The 20,887-nt window shown below is 37.0% G+C and overlaps 1 protein-coding gene across 3 annotated transcripts in view; it reads right to left on the bottom strand.

Annotated features, from left to right (window-relative positions):
* Positions 1-20,887, bottom strand: part of UQCC1 (ubiquinol-cytochrome c reductase complex assembly factor 1) — a 33,494-nt gene that overhangs the window by 3,470 nt on the left and 9,137 nt on the right. For all 3 annotated transcript variants that reach the window (XM_070748839.1, XM_070748838.1, XM_070748837.1), the window contains exons 5-8: positions 20,506-20,578; positions 18,852-18,909; positions 14,240-14,348; positions 2,055-2,132 (exon numbers count right to left, since the gene is read on the bottom strand). In XM_070748839.1, the coding sequence (XP_070604940.1) occupies positions 2,055-2,132; positions 14,240-14,348; positions 18,852-18,909; positions 20,506-20,578 (318 nt within the window). The remainder of the gene's footprint in view (positions 1-2,054; positions 2,133-14,239; positions 14,349-18,851; positions 18,910-20,505; positions 20,579-20,887) is intronic.

Below are 20,887 nucleotides of genomic sequence, written 5' to 3'. Positions count from 1 at the left end.
TTAAAAGCTGCTATTCATATAGGCCAATCCTTTACAACATAGAGGCAACTTACGATTTACTAGAGGGTTGTTGTAAAGAAGAAATGACAAGACAGAAAGAACAAACAAGCAGACCAACAACGTAACATCATTCAGACCATGCCAATCTCTTTTTTGTAGCCAACTCATGAAATGGATGGTTAGTATGCTAGTGACAGTAGGAAATATGCTGCGTTAAAACAGATTGAAATTGAACAAGGCGGTCTGCGTTGGCTGCCAATTGGTTTCCGGATTCAATTCAAAGTGTTGGTTATGACGTATAAAGCCGTACATGGCATCAGACCAGATTATTTTCAGGAACGCCTCCTACCGCATGAGTCCCAATGACAACTTAGGTCCCACAGAGTTAGCTTTCTCCAGGTCCCGTCAACTAGACAATGTTGTTTTGGCAGGACCTAGGGGAAGAGCCTTCTCTGTGGGGTCCTCCTAGCCCTCTGGAATTAGCTCCCCCTAGAGATTCGTACTGTCCCCACCCTCCTCGCCTTCCGCAAGAATCTCAAGACTCATTTATGCCACCAGGCTTGGGCTGATTAGATCTTGGCCCCTGGCCATACGATTGTGTGATTGTTGTAAGAATCGGTATGATTTTTTAATAAATTGGGGATTTTAGATAGTCATGTAATTTTATATTAGTTGGATTAATTTTATTATTATTTTATTGTAAATCACCGTTTTTATATGTTGTAAGCTGCCCCGAATCTTTGGAGAGGGGCGGCATAGAAATACAATAAATAAATGAATGAATGAATGAATGAATGAATGAATAAATGAATAAATGAATAAATGAATGAATGAATAAATAAATAAATTAAAAAAATAATAATAGACCCCAACAACAATTGTGGGCCTCTTATAGCAGAAAGTAAACATCTTGCAAACTGAGTCATTGAGATTACTTTCCCCTTGCTTTTTTTGTTTTAGATTTTTTTAAAATCCTATTTTTATTACTTTTTAAACAAATAACTCAAGGCAGTGAACAAGCCTAACATTCCTCCCTCCTATTTTGGCCAAGCAACCCTATGAGATAAGTGGGGCTGACAAAGAGATACTAGCCCAAAGTCATCCAGCTTGTTTGCATGCCTAAGGCAGGACTACAGTACATCTCCTGATTTCCTGATTTTTAGTCTAGTGCCTTAACCAGCGGTCCATCTCAACGTTACAGAGGATGAAGGATTTATAAGAAACCCATTGTTGTAGACATGGCCATCCCTGAACCTATAGCTAATTTGTTTTAGTATGATCAAGTCTACCTCTCTAATAAGCTTTAAGTACTTCAATGGATGCTCTTATTTGTTTAACTAAACAGAAGAAAGATTATTTTAAAAACATTTAAAAGGAAAACAAAATAAAAAGGATAATAGGAGATTACAGTACCTGTAGTATAGTTTTTAAATACAACATTAGAGCTTGACTTACTTTATATAAAATAATATTGTGTGTTAAAAGCTATACACAGGACTGCAGAATATGTAATCAATCTGTGGTTATAAACAAGTAAGACACAAGGGGATCGAGGTAGCAAATTCAACATTATGATGGGTTATTGAGGAGTGTGTATTAAATCAAATCAATTTAACAGAGAGCAACAAAGTTAAATCTCAAGCACAATAGACTCTTATGAACAATTTTTTATCAGGTTCCCAAAGCGATGCCACAGATATGAGACACAGTGGTGTCCTCTTCACTGGATGTTTAAGCACAGATTAGACAGGCATCTATCACATAGATTTCTTTGTAATCCGATTAATAAATTTCATTTTGGATTTCTCTAATACAAGGGGTTGAGTTTTATGACCAAAATGGCTTTTTCAACTTTGTAATCTATGATGGTTTTCCAGTGGCCACAGCACGTTCCCTTAGCTTTATTCACCTCTCACCAATAGTAGAAATTGAATATTAGGAAACATTAACAAATATTCAGGGCATTTGACCCCACAATGAGCCTAACTCATGTTAATACAAATAGATATTTAGTTTCTGTTCTATGCATATTCAACTTTGACTGTTACCATTACCTCATCGTATCCAAAAATAGATGCATAGAAAACTTCTGTCAAGGTTCTCAGACTTCTTTTTAGGATAAGAGAATTAACCTGAAAAATAAAAGCAATGCATTTTCTTCAACTTAGAAGTAGGACTGGCATTAGAGGCAAAAAACAGCACAAGAAAACTACAGTCTATTATCTACTTGCTTGCTTTAGATAGCACAGAACATAAATTTACTGTATATAAAATGAAAGACTTGTGATGTATGGAAGAGAAAGATGCTTGTATAAACTGAGCTTAATATATGTTTGCAATGTGTGGACAATGTGCCATATTATTAAACAAAAAGCAATGTGGCAGACAATTGTTATTTGTTTTTCCTCAACAGAATGCACTTTTGAATAAACAGGATTTCTATCAGGGGAAGCAGCTCTCTTGTAACATACTCATAATAAATTACCCTTACATTAAAACAAATTCTATGAATTATAATATATTTATGATGCATTTTTATTACGCAATAAAAATGTCACCATAAAGATTATTTATGACATAATACAAATATTACAAGAGGCAAAGAATATAATCACACTTTACACCGTATCCCTTGCCTAGCTGTTTTAAAGGAAAAAGGGGGGCATCTTTTAAAAGAATTATTGAGATAATAAAGCTAAGCAAGCATGCCAATAAATAAAAGGATGAGTCTTTTACTGAGAACAGGGAATATACCTTGCGATAACAGCACAATTTTAAGAGGGCTATCCTCATATGGAGAAACTCTATGGATAATTCTAGAGACTTCATTAAAGAAAATAAACTTAGAGTGGACTCTTTGAACAATCTGTCTCAATCCTATTTTCCCAGACTTGCACAAATCTTAACATCTAGCTTTCAACAATAATTACACCTTAAATTACAACTCTGTCACAAATGTTATGAATAGTGGAAGACTTATAATTGCTGATAGCTACAACTTATTCTCCTGCAAAATAAGCCCTGCACAGATCTGTGAAGATCACAACTTAGACTGGAATTACTTTCATATTGGCTTTTGATCAGAGTAAGTGAGGAATCTTAGGAGAAAATAGGCAATCATTGTAGAAGCCTAGAGGTTTTCTGAAGGCTTCAGATTAAGGGCTGTGCCCCAAATCCCACAAAAATATAAATTAAGCACAGATGCATTAAAGGCCACTGAACTCCATGGTTCAAGATTACTTTGAGAAGGTATACGGTGCAATTTTAGATACAACTACGCCCAAATGAGTCCAACAGTGTTTAACTTCCAGATAAATATGCATAGTTTAAAGCTTAAAAATTGTTCCCAGATTGTCAGAACTAAGGAGTTAAAAGATATTCATTCAAAATGTACTAAGATTCTTACTTTTATATACAGTGATCCCTCGAGTTTCGCGATCTCGATGTTCGCTAAACGCTATATCGCGAGTTTTCAACCCGGAAGTAAACTCCACCATCTGCGCATGCGTGCCCTTCCACGCATGCGTAGATGGTGGAGTTTCCCCGCCGGGCAGAGGCTTCCCTGGGTCTTCCCCCTCTTGCCCCGGTAAGGCGCGAGCAACGGCGTGGGTGGGTGGGCAGCACGCGCGCGCGCGGAGGAAACCCCAGGGCCGCTTCTCAGCTGAGAAGCGGCCCCAGCAACAGCGCGGGGGGTGGGCAGCACGCGCGCGCGCGGAGGAAACCCCAGGGCCGCTTCTCAGCTGAGAAGCGGCCCCAGCAACAGCGCGGGGGGTGGGCAGCACGCGCGCGCGCGGAGGAAACCCCAGGGCCGCTTCTCAGCTGAGAAGCGGCCCCAGCAACAGCGCGGGGGGTGGGCAGCACGCGCGCGTGCGGAGGAAACCCCAGGGCCGCTTCTCAGCTGAGAAGCGGCCCCAGCAACAGCGCGGGGGGCGGGCAGCACGCGCGCGCGCGGAGGAAACCCCAGGGCCGCTTCTCAGCTGAGAAGCGGCCCCAGCAACAGCGCGGGGGGCGGGCGGCACGCGCGCGCGCGGAGGAAACCCCAGGGCCGCTTCTCAGCTGAGAAGCGGCCCCAGCAACAGCGCGGGGGGCGGGCGGCACGCGCGCGGACAAGCAGCAGCAGCGAGGCGGCGGGGAAACCCAATCTTCGGCTCCTCGCTGCTGCTGTGGAAATAAAAACACCATCTGCGCATGCGCAGATGGTGTTTTTACTTCCGCACCGCTACTTCGCGACAAATCGATCATCGCGAGGGGTCCTGGAACGGAACCCTCGCGATGATCGAGGGATCACTGTATAACAGGAAAACTATCTTTGAAAAGAGTCCTTCATTGTACTCAGAGATAACATTTAAACTATGATTACCGTATTTTTTCGGAATATAAGATGCCTCTTTCCCCCATCCTTAAAAGTGTATGGAAATGTTGGAGTGTCTTATACACAAAAGGCAGCCATTTTTGGCCTCTTGAAGCCACACCCCATCTCCCATTTTTGGGAAAAATAGGCTCGTTTTTCACAAAAATGGGGTGCGCGGAGGTTTTGGGAGGCCTACAGGGGGCTCCCGGGGGCTGGGGGAAGGCAAAGTTGTCCCTGTTTATGCGAAAAACGGACCAATTTTTGCAAAAAATGGGGCATGCAGAGGTTTTAGGAGGCTTGCAGAGTGCTCCTGGGGGACGGGGAGGACAAAACTTTGTTTTCTTACTTACGTCTTTGAAATCTTGGTGTGTTATACACCGGTACATCTTATAGTATGAAAAATACGGTAATACATACAGGAACAAACACTTTCTGCTTTTTCGTACAGAACAGCCCCAAGAAGGCTTTATTTCAGAGTAACATTCTGATACAAATCATGATTAGCTCAATTATGAGTAAAACAAGTACGGTTCAAATCCATATATGAAAATGGACCATTTCAAAGTAATCATAATTGTAACTAACACCATATGGATATACCCAGTTCCTGCAACCGTTCTTCATATGTTTTTTTTATTCTCCTACAAAAACAATTTTAAGAAGCTACAATAGAAGAATATTCCATTTTTATAAGTTACCAGTAGCCACTGTATTTTCCACCCTGGACTTATATTCGAGTCAATAAGTTTTCTCAGTTTTTGTGGCAAAAGTAGGTGATTGGTTTTAATTTGTGGTGTTTTTTTTAAATTAACTTAAATATTAGATTTGTTTTACATTGTATTGTGTTGCTGTGAGCCGCCCCGAGTCTGCAGAGAGGGGCGGCATACAAATCTGATTAAACTAAACTAAACTAATAATCATGTCGACTTATACTCGAGTATACAGTGTTCCCTCGATTTTCGCGGGTTCGGACTTCGCGAAAAGTCTATACCACGGTTTTTCAAAAATATCAATTAAAAAATACTTCCTGGTTTTCCCCCCCATACCACGGTTTTTCCCGCCCGATGATGTCATATGTCATCGCCAAACTTTCATCCACCTTTAATAAATATTTTTTTAAATAAACTTTAATAAATAAACATGGTGAGTAAATGGTTGCTAAGGGAATGGGAAATTGCAATTTAGGGGTTTAAAGTGTTTAGGGAAGGCTTGTGATACTGTTCATAGCCAGAAATAGTGCATTTACTTCCGCATCTCTACTTCGCGGAAATTCAACTTTCGCGGGCAGTCTTGGAACGCATCCCCCGCGGAAATTGAGGGAACACTGTATATGGTATACTAAACTATAGTTAATCAAAAACAAAATGTCGTCTTCTAACCAAAGGGAAGGAAGGAAGGAAAAGCACATACACCTAAGGGCCCTTTCATTTCTCTTGTTACAATCAACAATTGTTAATACAGTAATGACTAATTTGAACATTTCAGTAGTTTCATCCAACATATTATAAAGAGATAAATACACTTGATTGTTAATTACCCTTCTTTCCCACCCACCCCATCCATCTATTAGTAATTTCTGCCACATTTCTTATTATTTTTATACATGTGGGTTTCTCGACTGTGTTTTTTTTAAATGGATATTTTAATTATCCATAAAAGACGGCATATATGTTACAGGGTTTTTAACTTTTCCCACATCTTTCAAAAGTAGAGGAAGAGAATTCTGCTTCTTCAAGGGTCCCTTTTACGCAAGACAAGCCTGCCACAAAATAGTTAACAGTTAAATTATTTTCTTGCCAATATTTTTAAGAGTGCAGAAGGTTCCAAATTGCTGGTAAGGCAAACAATGCCAGACTGTGAAAACTCCTGGCTGCCACGATCCTTGATATTAACAAGAGTTTCTTTATTGCTGTAACCTTTCTGAAGTGAATAAAAAATATTTCTTTGCCCTAGTTCTGCCCTCAAGTAGAAGGAAAAAAGTGAACCACAAAATGTTACAGAGCAAGTTGACCAGAATCTTTGAGAATTCCAGTCTTCAACATTTATTTATATATTATTATATAAATAGATTGCTCCTCAGTTGTAACAGCCAAATGGTTCATCAATACCACCAGTACTGTCTTTGCAAATTCTAAGAAGTTTGTGTGTTTCTAATGACAGATACATACAAGGGATACTTTATGGCAAAGTTTTCAACCGATGTCTTCTGGAATTAGGCAAATATTTTTCTTTCTAATATTAAGGAGAGGGGACCACTTATTAATTGACACAACTTGAAACATTATTGGGAAACAGCCAGTCTTAAAGGGTTTTTTAATGGATTTTCTAACCCTGCACATTTAGAATACAATTCAGTATTTTTGATTTAAATGAAGGAGATTGACAAGAAAGAGCCTGTTTCTATAAATCAATGGATTAGAAAGATTCTCAATGGGACTAACTGAAAACTATCACTTTTTTTTCCTGAGGGAAACTTTTGATAAGATGTGAGGTCTTACATAAAGCTGAATGAATTGTTATCATTATAATGTATGCTCAAAATAGGCACCGCCACCCTGCATTTCATAAACAAGAATAGTAGCAGAGCAATGCTGAAGAAGGATATAAAGCTAATATGGATGACTTTGACCCCAATTGGGTATTGATATTATACTAAGACAAAGTATGGAGGTACACATCAGTTATATTCTTTTAACAACAGAGTCAGGAAGACCGTTTAGAATCTAGAAACAATGAAGTATTAATTTCACCAAACTTCAAAATCAAATGGTGACTCTTATTCTTTTTGGGTATAATGTATATCCGGAATAAAATCTAATCAGAGATGGGTACTAGGGTGGTTTTTTTAATAGACTTTAGTTCTTTTTATATCTTGGTGAAGAAAACAGATGAGAATATCAGTATTTGAAGCTGGACTGTAGGAAAAAAATAGGGTTTATACTGTTCTATTGTACTACTTACCTTTCGGCTTATTAGCATGTCTACAGAAATCTTTACCTAACATTCTCTTATTATGAGGCTACTTTCAGGGGTGGGCAGTAAGCAGGACGGGTGGAACACAGTTCCACCGGCGGAAATGAAGATGCGTACGCAGCTCCAGCTGATCAGCGGCTGTCACTTCCTGGATTACTGGGCTCGGCTCTCCTTTTTTCCCCTGCTGCTGTTGCTGCATCTGCGCTCCTTGCTTTTTTCCTCTTTCCTCCTTTCTGGCCTTGAACGAGCTTCCCTCTCTCCTGCTTGGCTCCCCTCCAGCCTCACGCAGCCACATGCCACCTGAGGTGCAAGCAGAAGGCGTGGGTGGAAGCGGCACTGGCAGCATTTTTGCTTCTGGCAGCACCTATTCGCCTAGCTACTCAGCCTGAGGCGGGGGGGATGACCCAGGAAGGAGAGCGCGGGTAAGGTGAAGCAAATTATCACTGGTAAGGTTGTAAGTCGAGGACTTAACAGTTCACTTGAACGATAATGATCGTTCAAGCCACTCCCACCTGGTCACATGGCTGGCAAGCCACTCCTACCCAGTCACATGACCATTAAGCCACACCCACAGTGTGGCACTAAACATTTTGGCTGCCCATTACTGGCTACTTTTAGATTCTTCTGTTGTTAACGCTACGAGATTTCAGTTCCCATGTTTTTAGACTGAATCTGAAATGGTTTAGGAATTTACAACATCCATGGGTTTGTCTTAAATGTCTAGTCTTTACTTTGAAATAGATGGTTTGTAATTTGAAAGTGGACATCGTGATTAGTCCTTGGTCACAGCCAGACCATACTCTGGTGAGTTAATAGTTTATTGGCACCGTACCACTGCAATTGAGTCCTCGGAGAGGGGCGGCATACAAATCTAATAAATTATTATTAATAAAATTATTATTATTAATTGATCCATACCAAATCTGTTGCTCTAAGGGATTTTCTCAGCAATTTTATAGTCTCAGCAACTGGTCAGTCTCTGGAGTTCAGAGAAAAAGGATATTCAATGTGATTGCCCTGAAGCAGGTTCTTTAGATATCTTGAGCCTGGGACACTTTGAACATCATGGGACGCTGAGAAATTCCAGAAGGCAAACCAGCAGAAACAAAACCTACAGTACCAATGCCAATAAGATAAGGAGTAAATATTTTATTTATGGGGCTTTCAGACTTCAATTGTATCCTACTCCAAATGGTTCACTATTCAAACAACCATTGAAACAACATACAAAATAAAATTTTAAAATTAAAAATAACAATTTATCTTGATGCAACATTCAAAGTGTCACATCTCTTTCAGAATGACAATCTGTTCTCCAAAGTCCTTTGAAGTAATTATATTTAAACAAATGTTCAAAGGACTATGAGCAACGAGGTCACTCTTGCATTTGAGGTGGAAAGCTCTTACAGAAAATGCCTGTCGCCGTGTTCCCTCTCATCAAATACAGACCATCAGAAACTATTCTATGTTAGAATAAACTGGGTGGGCAAATTCTCACGAATAGGCAGTCCTGAAGATAATATTCAAGATTTCACAAGGAGAAAGACATTGGGATACCTTATCCTAAAAACATCTCATTAGAGAGTACTAGTCTCCAACTTTTGTTTTTAGGAAAGTTCTGGTGGAAGTTAGCTCATAGACAATCTCAGATGTAGTGGATTATCTCTGTGGCGGCCCCGGCCCTCTAGAACCAACTCCCCCCAGAGATTAGAACTGCCCCCACCCTCCTTGCCTTTTGTAAGCTACTTAAAACCCACCTCTGCCGCCAGGCATGGGGGAATTGAGATACTCTTTCCCCCTAGGCCTTTACAATTTTATGCATGATATGTCTGTATGTATGTTTGGTTTTTATATTAATGGGTTTTAATCATTTTTAGTATTGGATTATTATTGTACGCTGTCTTATTATTGCTGTTAGCCGCCCTGAGTCTCCGGAGAGGGGCGGCATACAAATCCAATAAATAAATAAAATCTTGATTCCTATACAGTGGTACCTCTACTTACAAACTTAATTCATTCCGTGACTAGGTTCTTAAGTAGAAAAGTTTGTAAGAAGAAGCAATTTTTCCCATAGGAATCAATGTAAAAGCAAATAATGTGTGCGATTGGGGAAACCACAGGGAGGGTGGAGGGCCTGTTTCCTCCCAGGAGATTCCTAGAGAGGCCCCACAGAGGCTTCTCCCTGCCTTTTCCGGTTACAGTTTCGGAGGCTCGGGTTTGTAAGTGGAAAATGGTTCTTGAGAAGAGGCAAAAAAATCTTGAATACCTGGTTCTTATCTAGAAAAGTTTGTAAGTAGAGGCATTCTTAGGTAGAGGTACCACTGTATTGGGTTTCAATTTGGTTAACAATTCTAATTAAATTTACAGGTTATTTTTCATTATATAATTTGTTCCTTTAGACTTTTGTTACTTTGGGCATCTATGAAATTCAGAATATATTAATTGTAACCACTATGTTTCCCTGAAAATAACCCCCCCCTGAAAATAAATCCTTCCCCAAAAATAAGCTCTCCTTCCAAAAATACCATTTCCTCTGGTTAAGGTTAGGTAGACAGAGCTGGAAATCAGATAAGATGGCAGGAGTGGCCCTGTCTTGCTCCACGCGCCCCAAAACAATAAGATCTCACCGAAAATAAGGCCAAGTGTTTATTTTGGGGTTCAAAGAAATATAAGACTGGGTCTTGTTTTCAGGGAAACACAGTCTGGACAGGACATCTTCTGGCAAATCAGGAAAAGAAAAGAAAGGAGTGGAAGTTTTATTTTAGTTACTTACAACCATTTTTTTCCAGCGTTACTAGTGCAGTATGAAGTAACTTTAGTAAACTTCAGTCAAATCAAGTTATAGTGAGGGAAGGTAAGAGGGGCTACTGAGTATAAATAGCTCTACCTAACATAAAACAAAGACTTCATTGTATTCCATATGCAGAATCAATACATGAATTCAAGAAACACTTCAATGTGTTTCTGGAAAAGGAGGGGCCTGAGTGGTCTGGAGGAAAAGCAGGAAGGTAGGATTAAGATAAATTAAAATGTGGTTGGCATATTGGGCTGGATGGCCCCTTCCTGCTCCTATCATCTTGTACAATTTTTAAGGCAGGCTCAGCTACAAATCAGGATTTTATACTGAACAAACAAGTCTTAGATATACTCGGGTTACAGTGCCCCTTCAACATGAGAGCAATGTTTTGTTTAAAATAAATGTTTATTTGCCACAAGGAACACTAATTTCAAAATCCGATCTTTGCACACATTTTCTACAAGGTTTAAACTCTCCTTGAAATTTTTAAAGAAACGAAGGTTGGGGATAAGTAAACATTAACAATGATTTAGATATCTCAGCAACATGTAGTTATGCTTCTTTCTATTTTATGCTAATAATAACAGAGTTGGAAGGGACTTTGGAGGTCTTCTAGTCCAACCCCCTGCTTAAAGAGGAAAACCTACTCTACTTCAGACGAATGGTTATCCAACATCTTCTTAAAAACTTCCAGTGTTGGAGCATTCACAACTTCTGGAGGCAAGTTGTTCCATTGATTAATTGTTCTAACTGTCAGAAATTTCTCCTTAGTTCTAAGTTGCTTCTCTCCTTGTTTAGTTTCTACCCATTGCTTCTTGTTCTAATCTCAGGTGCTTTGGAGAATAGTTTGATTCCTTCTTTGTGGTGACTCCTGAGATATTGGAACATTGCTATCATGTCTCCCCTAGTCCTTCTTTTCATTAAACTAGACATACCCATTGTTTGACTACTTTGCTTTATAACAAAAATGTGGACTTTGTGATTTCAGGATCAATGCCTCCTGAAATCTAAGATGTGGCCTTCATAAGGGTTTTAACTTTTGTAACAAATTATGATTTTTATTGACAGAAGAATTTACATGATTGCAAAATAAATACATTTGTGTTAACTAAAGTTAATAGTAAATTAAATCAAATGTAAAGATAAATTAAATGAAGCTAACTTAATTTTTTGTTCAGGCTGATTCCCTAGCTTTTTAAATATAGCTTTCAACCCATCATTTAAAGGTCAAATATGGTCTTTGTTTCAGAAAAAAACATTCTCACTACTCCACTCTTGTACGCCACTACTCTAAAAGATTTCTAACTTTTATATTTCTCAGAATATGATCAATTTACAGATTACTATGAAGTCCTCTGTTTCAGGACTCCATATACTTAAATAGAAAGAGAGCCTTTAGCAATATATGGACAATTATACCATGCTTAATGGAAGTTAGGCATAACCTGTTTGTAGCATTCCACCTGCAACAAACTGATAAAATCACAAAACCTTTAATTAAACCCAACTTTTGTTTAAATCAAAATGGAACATTATGGCCACCAGTTTGGAACAAGATGGGATGATGAGAAGCTAACTTCAAAGTATGATTTAATATTCTGATTCTCAAGCTGACATCCATTATATATCCCTATTTGGATGACATATAAACATATAAATGATGGAATATAAACTGTAATGCAACTACAGAAGAGACATATAGAAACTCAATGCAAAAGCAAAATATTCATGTGTATTCAGATAATAAAACAGAATATGATTACCCATATACTGTACTTACCTTATTTAGTCATATTTATCAAGAGGATGATGCTGGCGATTGAGCTGAGTACTGTTTTTCATGCAGTAGTTTACAAATTTACATTTTACGAAAATAAAGCCCATGTTTTAGCTCAAACTCACAAAACTGAATAGCTGGCAGTTTTGACAACTGTGTCTGGAAATTGCACAGTCAGAGTGAAATTAAGTTTTTTTTAATGATGCCTAATGTTACAATTAACACTTTAAATCACAATATCAAACTAATTTTATGCTTTTTTAAAAATCAGGATTGGAAAAATTAGATAAACACCGATTACCCACAAAACTGGACACACCTGGTACATAACCAACAAAATTAACTTCAAGTTTTAGGGGCAGCAGAATAAAATTTATATACAAAAACCTGCCAGCACCAGTAGAATTGCTGAGGCCAAAGGCTTTCTTTTTGTTTTTACAGCTGTGTCAAGTTTTGGTTCCCTCTTGCCAACAATCAAAAGTGCTGAAAGAACCCAGGTTAAAGGGTCCCAACATTTTGCAGCTAAGATTCAAATTGCAATAATTTTAACAGCCAGTCTATGAATTAATATACTGTTTAAAACTAGGCAAAGCATAAATTGGAAGTGAAAATGCCTTGATTCAAATCACGATGTTCTCACACTGGTAACACCAAATAGCAAGTTGTAAAACTAAAGAAAGTGGCCCTATCTCAATCTACAATCATATATAATTTCTACATTACTTATTGTAATTTCTTCATCATATTAAGAGACTGCCATTTTCCTCATAAAGCGACTCTATGGTTACATTAGCTATGTGTTACCAGAACATGTAACTTGTTGTATTCCAAATTACTTTCTTAATTTTATTTTCTTCAGCAGTTAATTTTTAAAATTATTCCAATATTTCCATTTAAAGAAAGCTTTATTGAACAACTGTATATAGCTGGACCTTATATTTCTTTATGGCATTTATACTGTTAGAACTACTAACTATGGCTGTATTTATATGTATTTATACTGCAGGGTATATACATGAAATAAATTTAATATCTGGAAATCAAACATTTCTATACGTCAGCTTAGGAAATTGATGGACTGTAATTTTTCTTTTAGCCCGGAACGAATATTTAATTTTTACTGTTTAAAAAGAGAGAATTCTTCAATCTTGACAAAAAGCAAATTGTTCTGAATTAAACAGCAAGTCTTTTTAAAACTAATACATGAGTTCAATTATTGAAAATTTGTTTTTAAATTCAGAAAATACTAATATAATTTGTATTATGAGGTAAGAATGATTGGACCAAGGTCACTCAGCTATACATTGTTGTTATTCATAATACTATTAAGTACTATTAAGTACATAGTACTATGTACTTAAGTACTACATAGTAGTATTTATTGTAGTACTTAAGTACTACTGTAGTAGTATTTATTAACTTATTTTCATATAATATTTGGGATTTCAAATTGAAAACAATCTGGCATATTCTCCTAACAATATCTTTCCATTTATGTGATAATAATAAACATAGCATTGTGCCACAACTGCTTCCGGGATGCGTGCGTGCATGCAGGGAAACACTTGTAGAAGAGGGTCAGGGCTTGAGCTAAGATGAAGTAATTTGCTAGTTGTTGTAATCATAAGTTCTTAGGTACTGAACGCTGGGATAGGACATTACAGGAGGGTGGTGTTGTAGCCTAGTGGGTGCTGCATAGAATCTTTATTCCTCCTCTAAAAGAAAGGCAGCGAGCCCAGAACAGCGACAAGCTACAGAGTCCATGATCTCGTGGTAAACAAACAACTCGATACAAAAGTAAGAAGACATAACGTAGAATTAACTTACCATATAAGGAAATGTAAGTCTTACTCTCATTCTTCAGACAATCACCAATAAACACACAACCTAATGGAAGCGCTGTAACAGAGCTTCCGTATAATCATCTATAAGGAAGTCATGAGGAGGTTGTCCCGTAAAGCTCATGACTGGACGGCAGCTGGGGGATGGCTTATTATATGTGGCGCTCGCGGATTGGTTATTTTGTACCACATGTCATGAAAAGTAAAATACAATAAAAGGAGCGATCCCGATTCAATCGGGGTCGTCTCACCCCGAGAAAAACTTTCTCCGTTGCCTCTTTTGTCGCGGCAATTACGGCATGCTGTGCCTTCCCGAGGTCGACCCGCTGGAGAAGGGGCGGATCCTTTTAGCCAGTCCGAGCAACACTACTATTGTTCATACTACACATTAGCCTCCAATTTTTCCTCATACACTTCCCCAATATAATTGTATTGTGTACTCCTGAACAAATGAAGAAGATACTTAAGTGATCAATAAATCCATATCAAGAAATACTCACTCCCATAACCTTCCCACGTTGCTCAGCATCTTCCCACATAGCATAGACTATATAGTAACACATATATTTTCCTGCTCGGCCCTCTTGTTTCATTCGTACTAAGCACATCCTAGAGGAAAGCAAATCATTTTTAAAAAAAAATACAGACTCATACAACAATAAAGATGGAAAATGTATTGAAAAGAAATTAGGACATTTTAAGACAAAGGTAAACATTCTGATTTTAAGAACACAACTTCCAATACAATATTCCAGAGGACACAGTCACAACATTCTAGAGATCACAGGAACGTGGCTGATTAATTTATATTATCTCTTTTAGCTGTGTTCAAGCTGCAATATTAATGAATTATCAAAAAAGCAGCAGAGAAAATCCATTCAGAATCTCACTTTTAGACACATGTAATTAAAAGTCCAATTGTTTTCAAATAACATTTAATCCCAGGCAAATATGGAGCCATCTCCTAAAATGAGAATACGTAAGGTTACTATATATCTTTTGGTACGAAACTGGAACAGTATCAATTCCTCTAAATAAAGAATCAATTCCTTTGAAAAGGAGAATAAATCAATGTATGTATCAAGGACTTTTAATGTCTGCGTTAAAACAATGTCACTCTCGAAGCCGACAATTCAAGTGTATTAAAAGAGGTTCTTCGTGAGTTATTCTAAATTTGGAACTTTGACAATATTTTGAAAATACTATGTGGGTAGTAATAGATACAATATAGACACAGTTAAACTAGTATGAATCACAGGTAGGAAATACAATCTAAGTGTATATGAAATAATAGTTGTTTTGCTTCTTGTGGTCCATTTTTATAAATTTTTAGAGATTGGCAAAATACAGAGGCCACTCTGTTGTGAGTGGTCCTCAACCAACTCTGGTAATGATAGATTCTGAGGAGGATGAGCCATCTTGATACATCTGGGCCAGTGGTTTTCCCAGCTGATGCAGAGAGAGAGAGAGTGAGGGAAAAATACACCTGGATGAACCTGAAGGACCACCAGAGGGGCAGATATGCCAATGAGAGTAGGATCTGACTTAAAGGAGGAGGAAGAGGACTAGGAGCCTTTGCTAGATGCCTGCTTTAGAAGACTCAGAAAAATACAATAATGCTTGTATGGGAAAAAGAAGTAGTCTGTAGTTTGTTAACTAGGGAATTGTTGACCACTTCCCATAGGTATTTAAGGGTGGCGTATGGGAAATTTGGGGTGGAGTTTCAACGTTTTGCAACGGAGTCAGTTGATGTTTGAGGTTTCAGCCAGGTTACGCTAGCCAACTGTTATTTCCCTGCTAAAATCCTTGGAGAAAAAGTGCCCTATCTGCAGAGATGCTGGGAAGCTGTACTTGTAACTCAGTGAAACTGGAGACTTCTTATCTCATTAAGGAATTTGCAATTAGCTTTGATTTTCAGCAACAGCATAGCTATGGGACTGTTATCGTTTAACTCCTCTCACTGAGAAGCTACCAAGATGAATTTAGCATGCATGAATTTAGCATGTATAAATGACGCTTTCTATATAAAAAGATTGATTTGAAATATCACGTGGATTCCTCATTTGTTTTTCAATCTGCTTCGGCCTGGGATAGAACATCCTCCTTGAGAGAATAGTTAATAGCAATAGCACTTAGACTTATATGCTGCTTCACAGTACTTTTTACAGCCTTCTCTAAATAGTTTAGAGAGTCAGCATATTGCCCCCAACAATCTGGGTCTTCATTTTACCCACCTTGAAAGGATGGAAGGCCAGGTCAACCTTGAGCCTGGTGAGATTCGATCTGCCAAAATGCTGGCAGCCGGTGATCAGCAGAAGTAGAATGCAGTACTGCATTCTAACCACTGCACCACCGCGGCTCAAACTCTAATGCTAGAGTTTGCATTAAAACAGCATCAAATGGCACCATTTTAAAATTGAGATCTAAAGCATTCTCAGTGTATTACATCTTGCTGACGGAAATAACTTGAATTGCACGAAGAAACTTATTGGCAACAAGAAAAGAGGTTATATAGGAGCCACAGGATTATAAATCAGATGTAGTTTCCAAGTATTCTTTAATGGCAGCTCTATGTAGAGCACACTGTGCATATTTGTGTGTGGCAAAAGTATATGCATTTCAGATCATGTGAAGGGGAAATAGGCGTAAGAAGTTTCAATTAATTGGATGATAATCAGGTGTGAGGGTGGGAGGAACAGAATTCTGGAGATTAACCAGCCTTGGATGAATCTAGCATTTGTACTTCCAATTAACAACACAAAGCTGTCAGAGAAGAAGTTAACTCTTGCTGGCTTGCTAAGTTCTTCAAAATGGCAGACTTTTTGTTGCTGAGCCAGGATTGAAGTATTTGTTGCAGAATATTCCCTCACACCATGATCCATATTCTCATGATAAAAAGTAAGCATATTTCTCTTCCTGGCATTTCCCTCCACCAAACTGCCTTGTTGTAGCCCTTTATTGGACAGCATTTTTAAATTGAGTACAGTTCTGCTACAAGATGTAGCAGTAAACTAATACCAGTTACTTGGAGGGACTGGGGCATACAACTATAGTTAATGTGCCCGATAATTTACCACTTTAAACATTGTCATGTTTAAAAAATGGGATTGGACAAGGAGTTTGAACACAGTATCTATCAGTAACTCTTTAAAATAGTCTTGAGAAAATAAAAGCCTGGTTTTAAAGAACTGTACATTGGTGGCCCTAAGCAGTCCTGACATACACTTTTCTGGAAGCAAAGAAAAAAGTATTGCATAGTTCTAATTTTAAAAAAAAAATCACAGAAACTAATGCAATTATCACACTCTGAAATAAAAATCTACACTAATTCCCTTTAACCTAATGCTTGAAAAGGTGTAGTGAATTTAGATGCATTGTGCTGTCACACAGCAATTTAGCAACACTCTGAATGAGGTCATGGAAACTGGAATGAGTCTCCCATTTACATTAACTGCCACTTGAGATTAAAATGACAGACTTTCTAGCCAGATCAACACAGCTGGAAAACTTATTTTTTTACCATAAGGTTACGTTCAAACATTCAGTTAATAATTTTATAAGTTTTTGAAATTTTCTTTACCAACTTATTAATTTCTTAAATGAACATTCCACATTACTATAGTTTGGAAACCAGGTATACTTGTTTAGATGTCCATTTTTCTAAATTCATATTTCATAATTTACACAGCTTCTCCATTCATAAACCAAGATTTTACAATGCTCTAGTGGTGACTTTTCTCCCATACCTGACAAATCGATCATTGTTATAAATATCAATGTATTTTCTTTCCATATATTAGCCAAATTCTTTCTTCAATGAATTCCAGGCAATCCTGGAACTGAAGCCCTGAGCAGATCTAGATAGCAAGACTGGGAAAGTTAGAACTGGACTAGATAACATGTGTTACTAACTTCCATCACTCCTCACTGGGAATCTTGGGAGCTAACTGGTGAAGAACATTTTTCTTGAAACTAATGTTGTATACATCACCAAAACTATTTCGATTCTGATAAATATAACATTGTATGGCATAATAGGAAATGCTGATTTTCCCCCCTAAAACAAGTACAGATTTTTAATTCACATATTTATTCTTACTTCATTATAATAAGGATATTACTGTTTTATTTTAACCTATCATCTTTTTAACTCGTTTTTTTAAAAATTAGTTATTTGACAAAACAAATTGCAGCAATGTTTTGTTTGATCTTGCCCAGCTTCAAAAATATGAAAATAGCCAAGCCATTATTTTTAGAATAAAGTTCATATTAATGTTCGCTAACCTGAGAACTGGTATTTCTAACTTACGTGAGAAGTAATTCTAAGTAAACTACAGAATTGCATTTATACTTTATGAAAACAGAAAAAAAATAGGAACATTCTTTTTAAAAGTCACAACAGTTTATTTATGGTAGCATATTTCAATTTGGTTTTCATTAAATATGTTTAAAAATAAACAACATTTTTTCAGAAGTACTTATCACAAAAAACATTTATTGTAAAACAATGAACTATATTGTTAAAATTAATTTGACAATATTTTTACAAAACAATTTATAATCTAATGTAATTTCTAAAAAGGCAAACAAATGGAAAATAATGAGTCCTTCCTTTATATTTATTATTCTTTCATTCTGACCTTCTCAAGCACCTAACTTTAGAAAAAACTTTTGCCTAGTTATTTTTCTTGGATGATTATTTAACTAATGAAGGAAAAAAATCACTTTGAGGTGTTAAATATTCCACATGAAACCAACTTGGCACTCACCTAACCTGTAGTTAGGTTTTAGAGTTGAAAATGTAAATGTTAATACTATAATTTGTTAAAGGCTTCTGACAACTAGTAAGTCAAGTCACCACAAGTTCTCACAATTCAAAGAACTCCTACGTAAATGTGAGCTTTTCCTAAAAACAGATAAATAAAAGACCTTTCCATTCAGGCTGAATGAAGCTTTTAACTAGTAAAGTGAATAAACTATTAGAAATAGCAAATTGAAGGTTATTTTTTAAAAAATATGGCACACATTAAACATGGCTTAGCCAAGTGTCAATTTTCTCCTTTTCTTGATAGAAAAGTTGTAGTAAATGTAAGTTTAAAGAGCTTTACTTACCAGACATGAAGCTGTGCTATTAAAAACCAAGAGTTGAAAGTGTCAGGGATCTGTAATTCTTAAAAATGAATGTGATGAGTGAAAATGTATTTTAAACATTTAAAAACATACATGAATTGGCTTGCGCACACATCTATTCTATACATAGAAGAAGGAAGCAGCCTGCACATATACATGTGCATGCCTAAGGTAATTTTTCCCCAGTGCTAGATTGACAAATAAGCCTATAAACTTAAGAGAAGCTGGAGATCAGAGCTTTGGTGCTGGTGGATAAAACTATCTATGTATATTAACATAGTGAATCAGTATTTTAATGTTTGCGTTAGTAGGGAATATGTTGGACTCTGCAATTTGCTTTTTGATAAACTAGTACTTTGTGACAAACCACATGATAGATTTTAAGCAACGGTATAAAAACATTTTTGTGCATATTTACCATAAATTATAATTGGACATTATTTAACATAGAAATTCAAAGTTAGCAATCTTTCTAGACAAAATCACAATGGTGTTAAGTGCTCTGGCTTTATGAATTCTGATTTCTGTGTTTATGAAATCTCACTCAGTTATTAAATCCCATAGGATTTTAGTGATTTTTATATTCAGATTTTAAGTCAAATTTCTGGAAGTTGAAGACAACCAATTCAAAGATGACCTGGGGTAGCTTTTTAAGCAGCTGTGCCAAATACTTCAGGTTAGGTTAGGTTTATTGGATTTATATGCCGCCCCTCTCCGCAAACTCGGGGCGGCTTCAGGGGATGAATAATTCCTTTTAAGCTATGATGTTGTTTCATTTGGGGGGGGGGGCCACACTGCGAAGCATCACTTTGAATGTTACAATTCTATTAATTATAGATGTCTTGTGGGTCTCCTGCGGGGATAAGAGAACCTGGTCTGGGATGGTGCTCCCCTTCCCAAACCAGACAGCACTGTTTTGGGACTTCCCTTAAATGTCTGGCAATGGTTTTTACAGAAACAGAAAGCTAACAGTCTGACACCTCCCTTTAGCCCTTGTCTGTCTGTCATGGTCCCACATCCTTCTTGCTTTTCCTGCTGAAGACCAAGTAATTTGAGTAGGAATAGAGGGATAGTTCTTCACTAACTATGAAAACTACCTACGGTTCTGTGGTAACAGACATAACAGAAATCCTATTTATCTCTCATTTCAAGATTGGAGATGAGTGAAAATAATAAGGGTATAAATAATCATAATAGATTTTAACACATTACAATTCAGAAATACGTAACCTATACATATACAAGTTATGTAACCTGTAACTGGTCTTCCATGAAATCTTCATCTGCAAAACCAACCTATCTTCCCCTCCCTTTCCCTTTCTCATAAGCTTCTCTCTGTATCTGATAAAGTGAACAGCATCTCACAAAAATTTATGCCTTAGAATAAAATTCGTTAGCCTCAGTGAGCAAGGAAATCAGTGATCAGTTGTAATGGCAGTTACTTTTTTCATATATATATATTGTTTAAATAAATTGTCAATTAATAAATAATTTCCTTCATCTTCTTTTCTGTATGCATTATGTGGCTATATGACTCAGAGGAAGCAAATGGCAAGATCTGAGTTTTGTAAGTTGTCCTATTTCTCTCACCATAACAGGATAGCAAGGGGAGAGGAGAGGAGGATGGAGAACTTACTGTTAAAGAATTCCTCATAGTCTATTTTCTCCACGCAACATGTATACATGCGTAGTGCTGCTATTCTAATTTTCTGAAAAGACAATACAATGGTATGCTCAATACAATGTTATATCATTTCTATTTTTCACTAAAGAAACTTCTGCAAAAATACAAATCTTCCTCTATATTTTGAAATATTCACATTGATATATCATTTGTTATTAGCTAAATATGCATTATTTATTTATTAAACTAATTTATATATCTGCCCATCTCACAAACAGCAGAAGAGCAGCATGCAAAATAAAAACCCAAATAAAAGGATTATTGCATCGCAATATATTCAACTAGTTACCGGTATATAATTTCATGTAACAATATTCAGTATTATATCTATGAT

The sequence above is a fragment of the Erythrolamprus reginae genome, chromosome 3, assembly GCF_031021105.1.
Source record: "Erythrolamprus reginae isolate rEryReg1 chromosome 3, rEryReg1.hap1, whole genome shotgun sequence".
In the NCBI taxonomy this organism is placed as follows: domain Eukaryota; kingdom Metazoa; phylum Chordata; class Lepidosauria; order Squamata; family Dipsadidae; genus Erythrolamprus; species Erythrolamprus reginae.
Note: the sequence above shows the minus strand (reverse complement) of the source record. Positions and strands in the feature narration are given on the sequence as shown.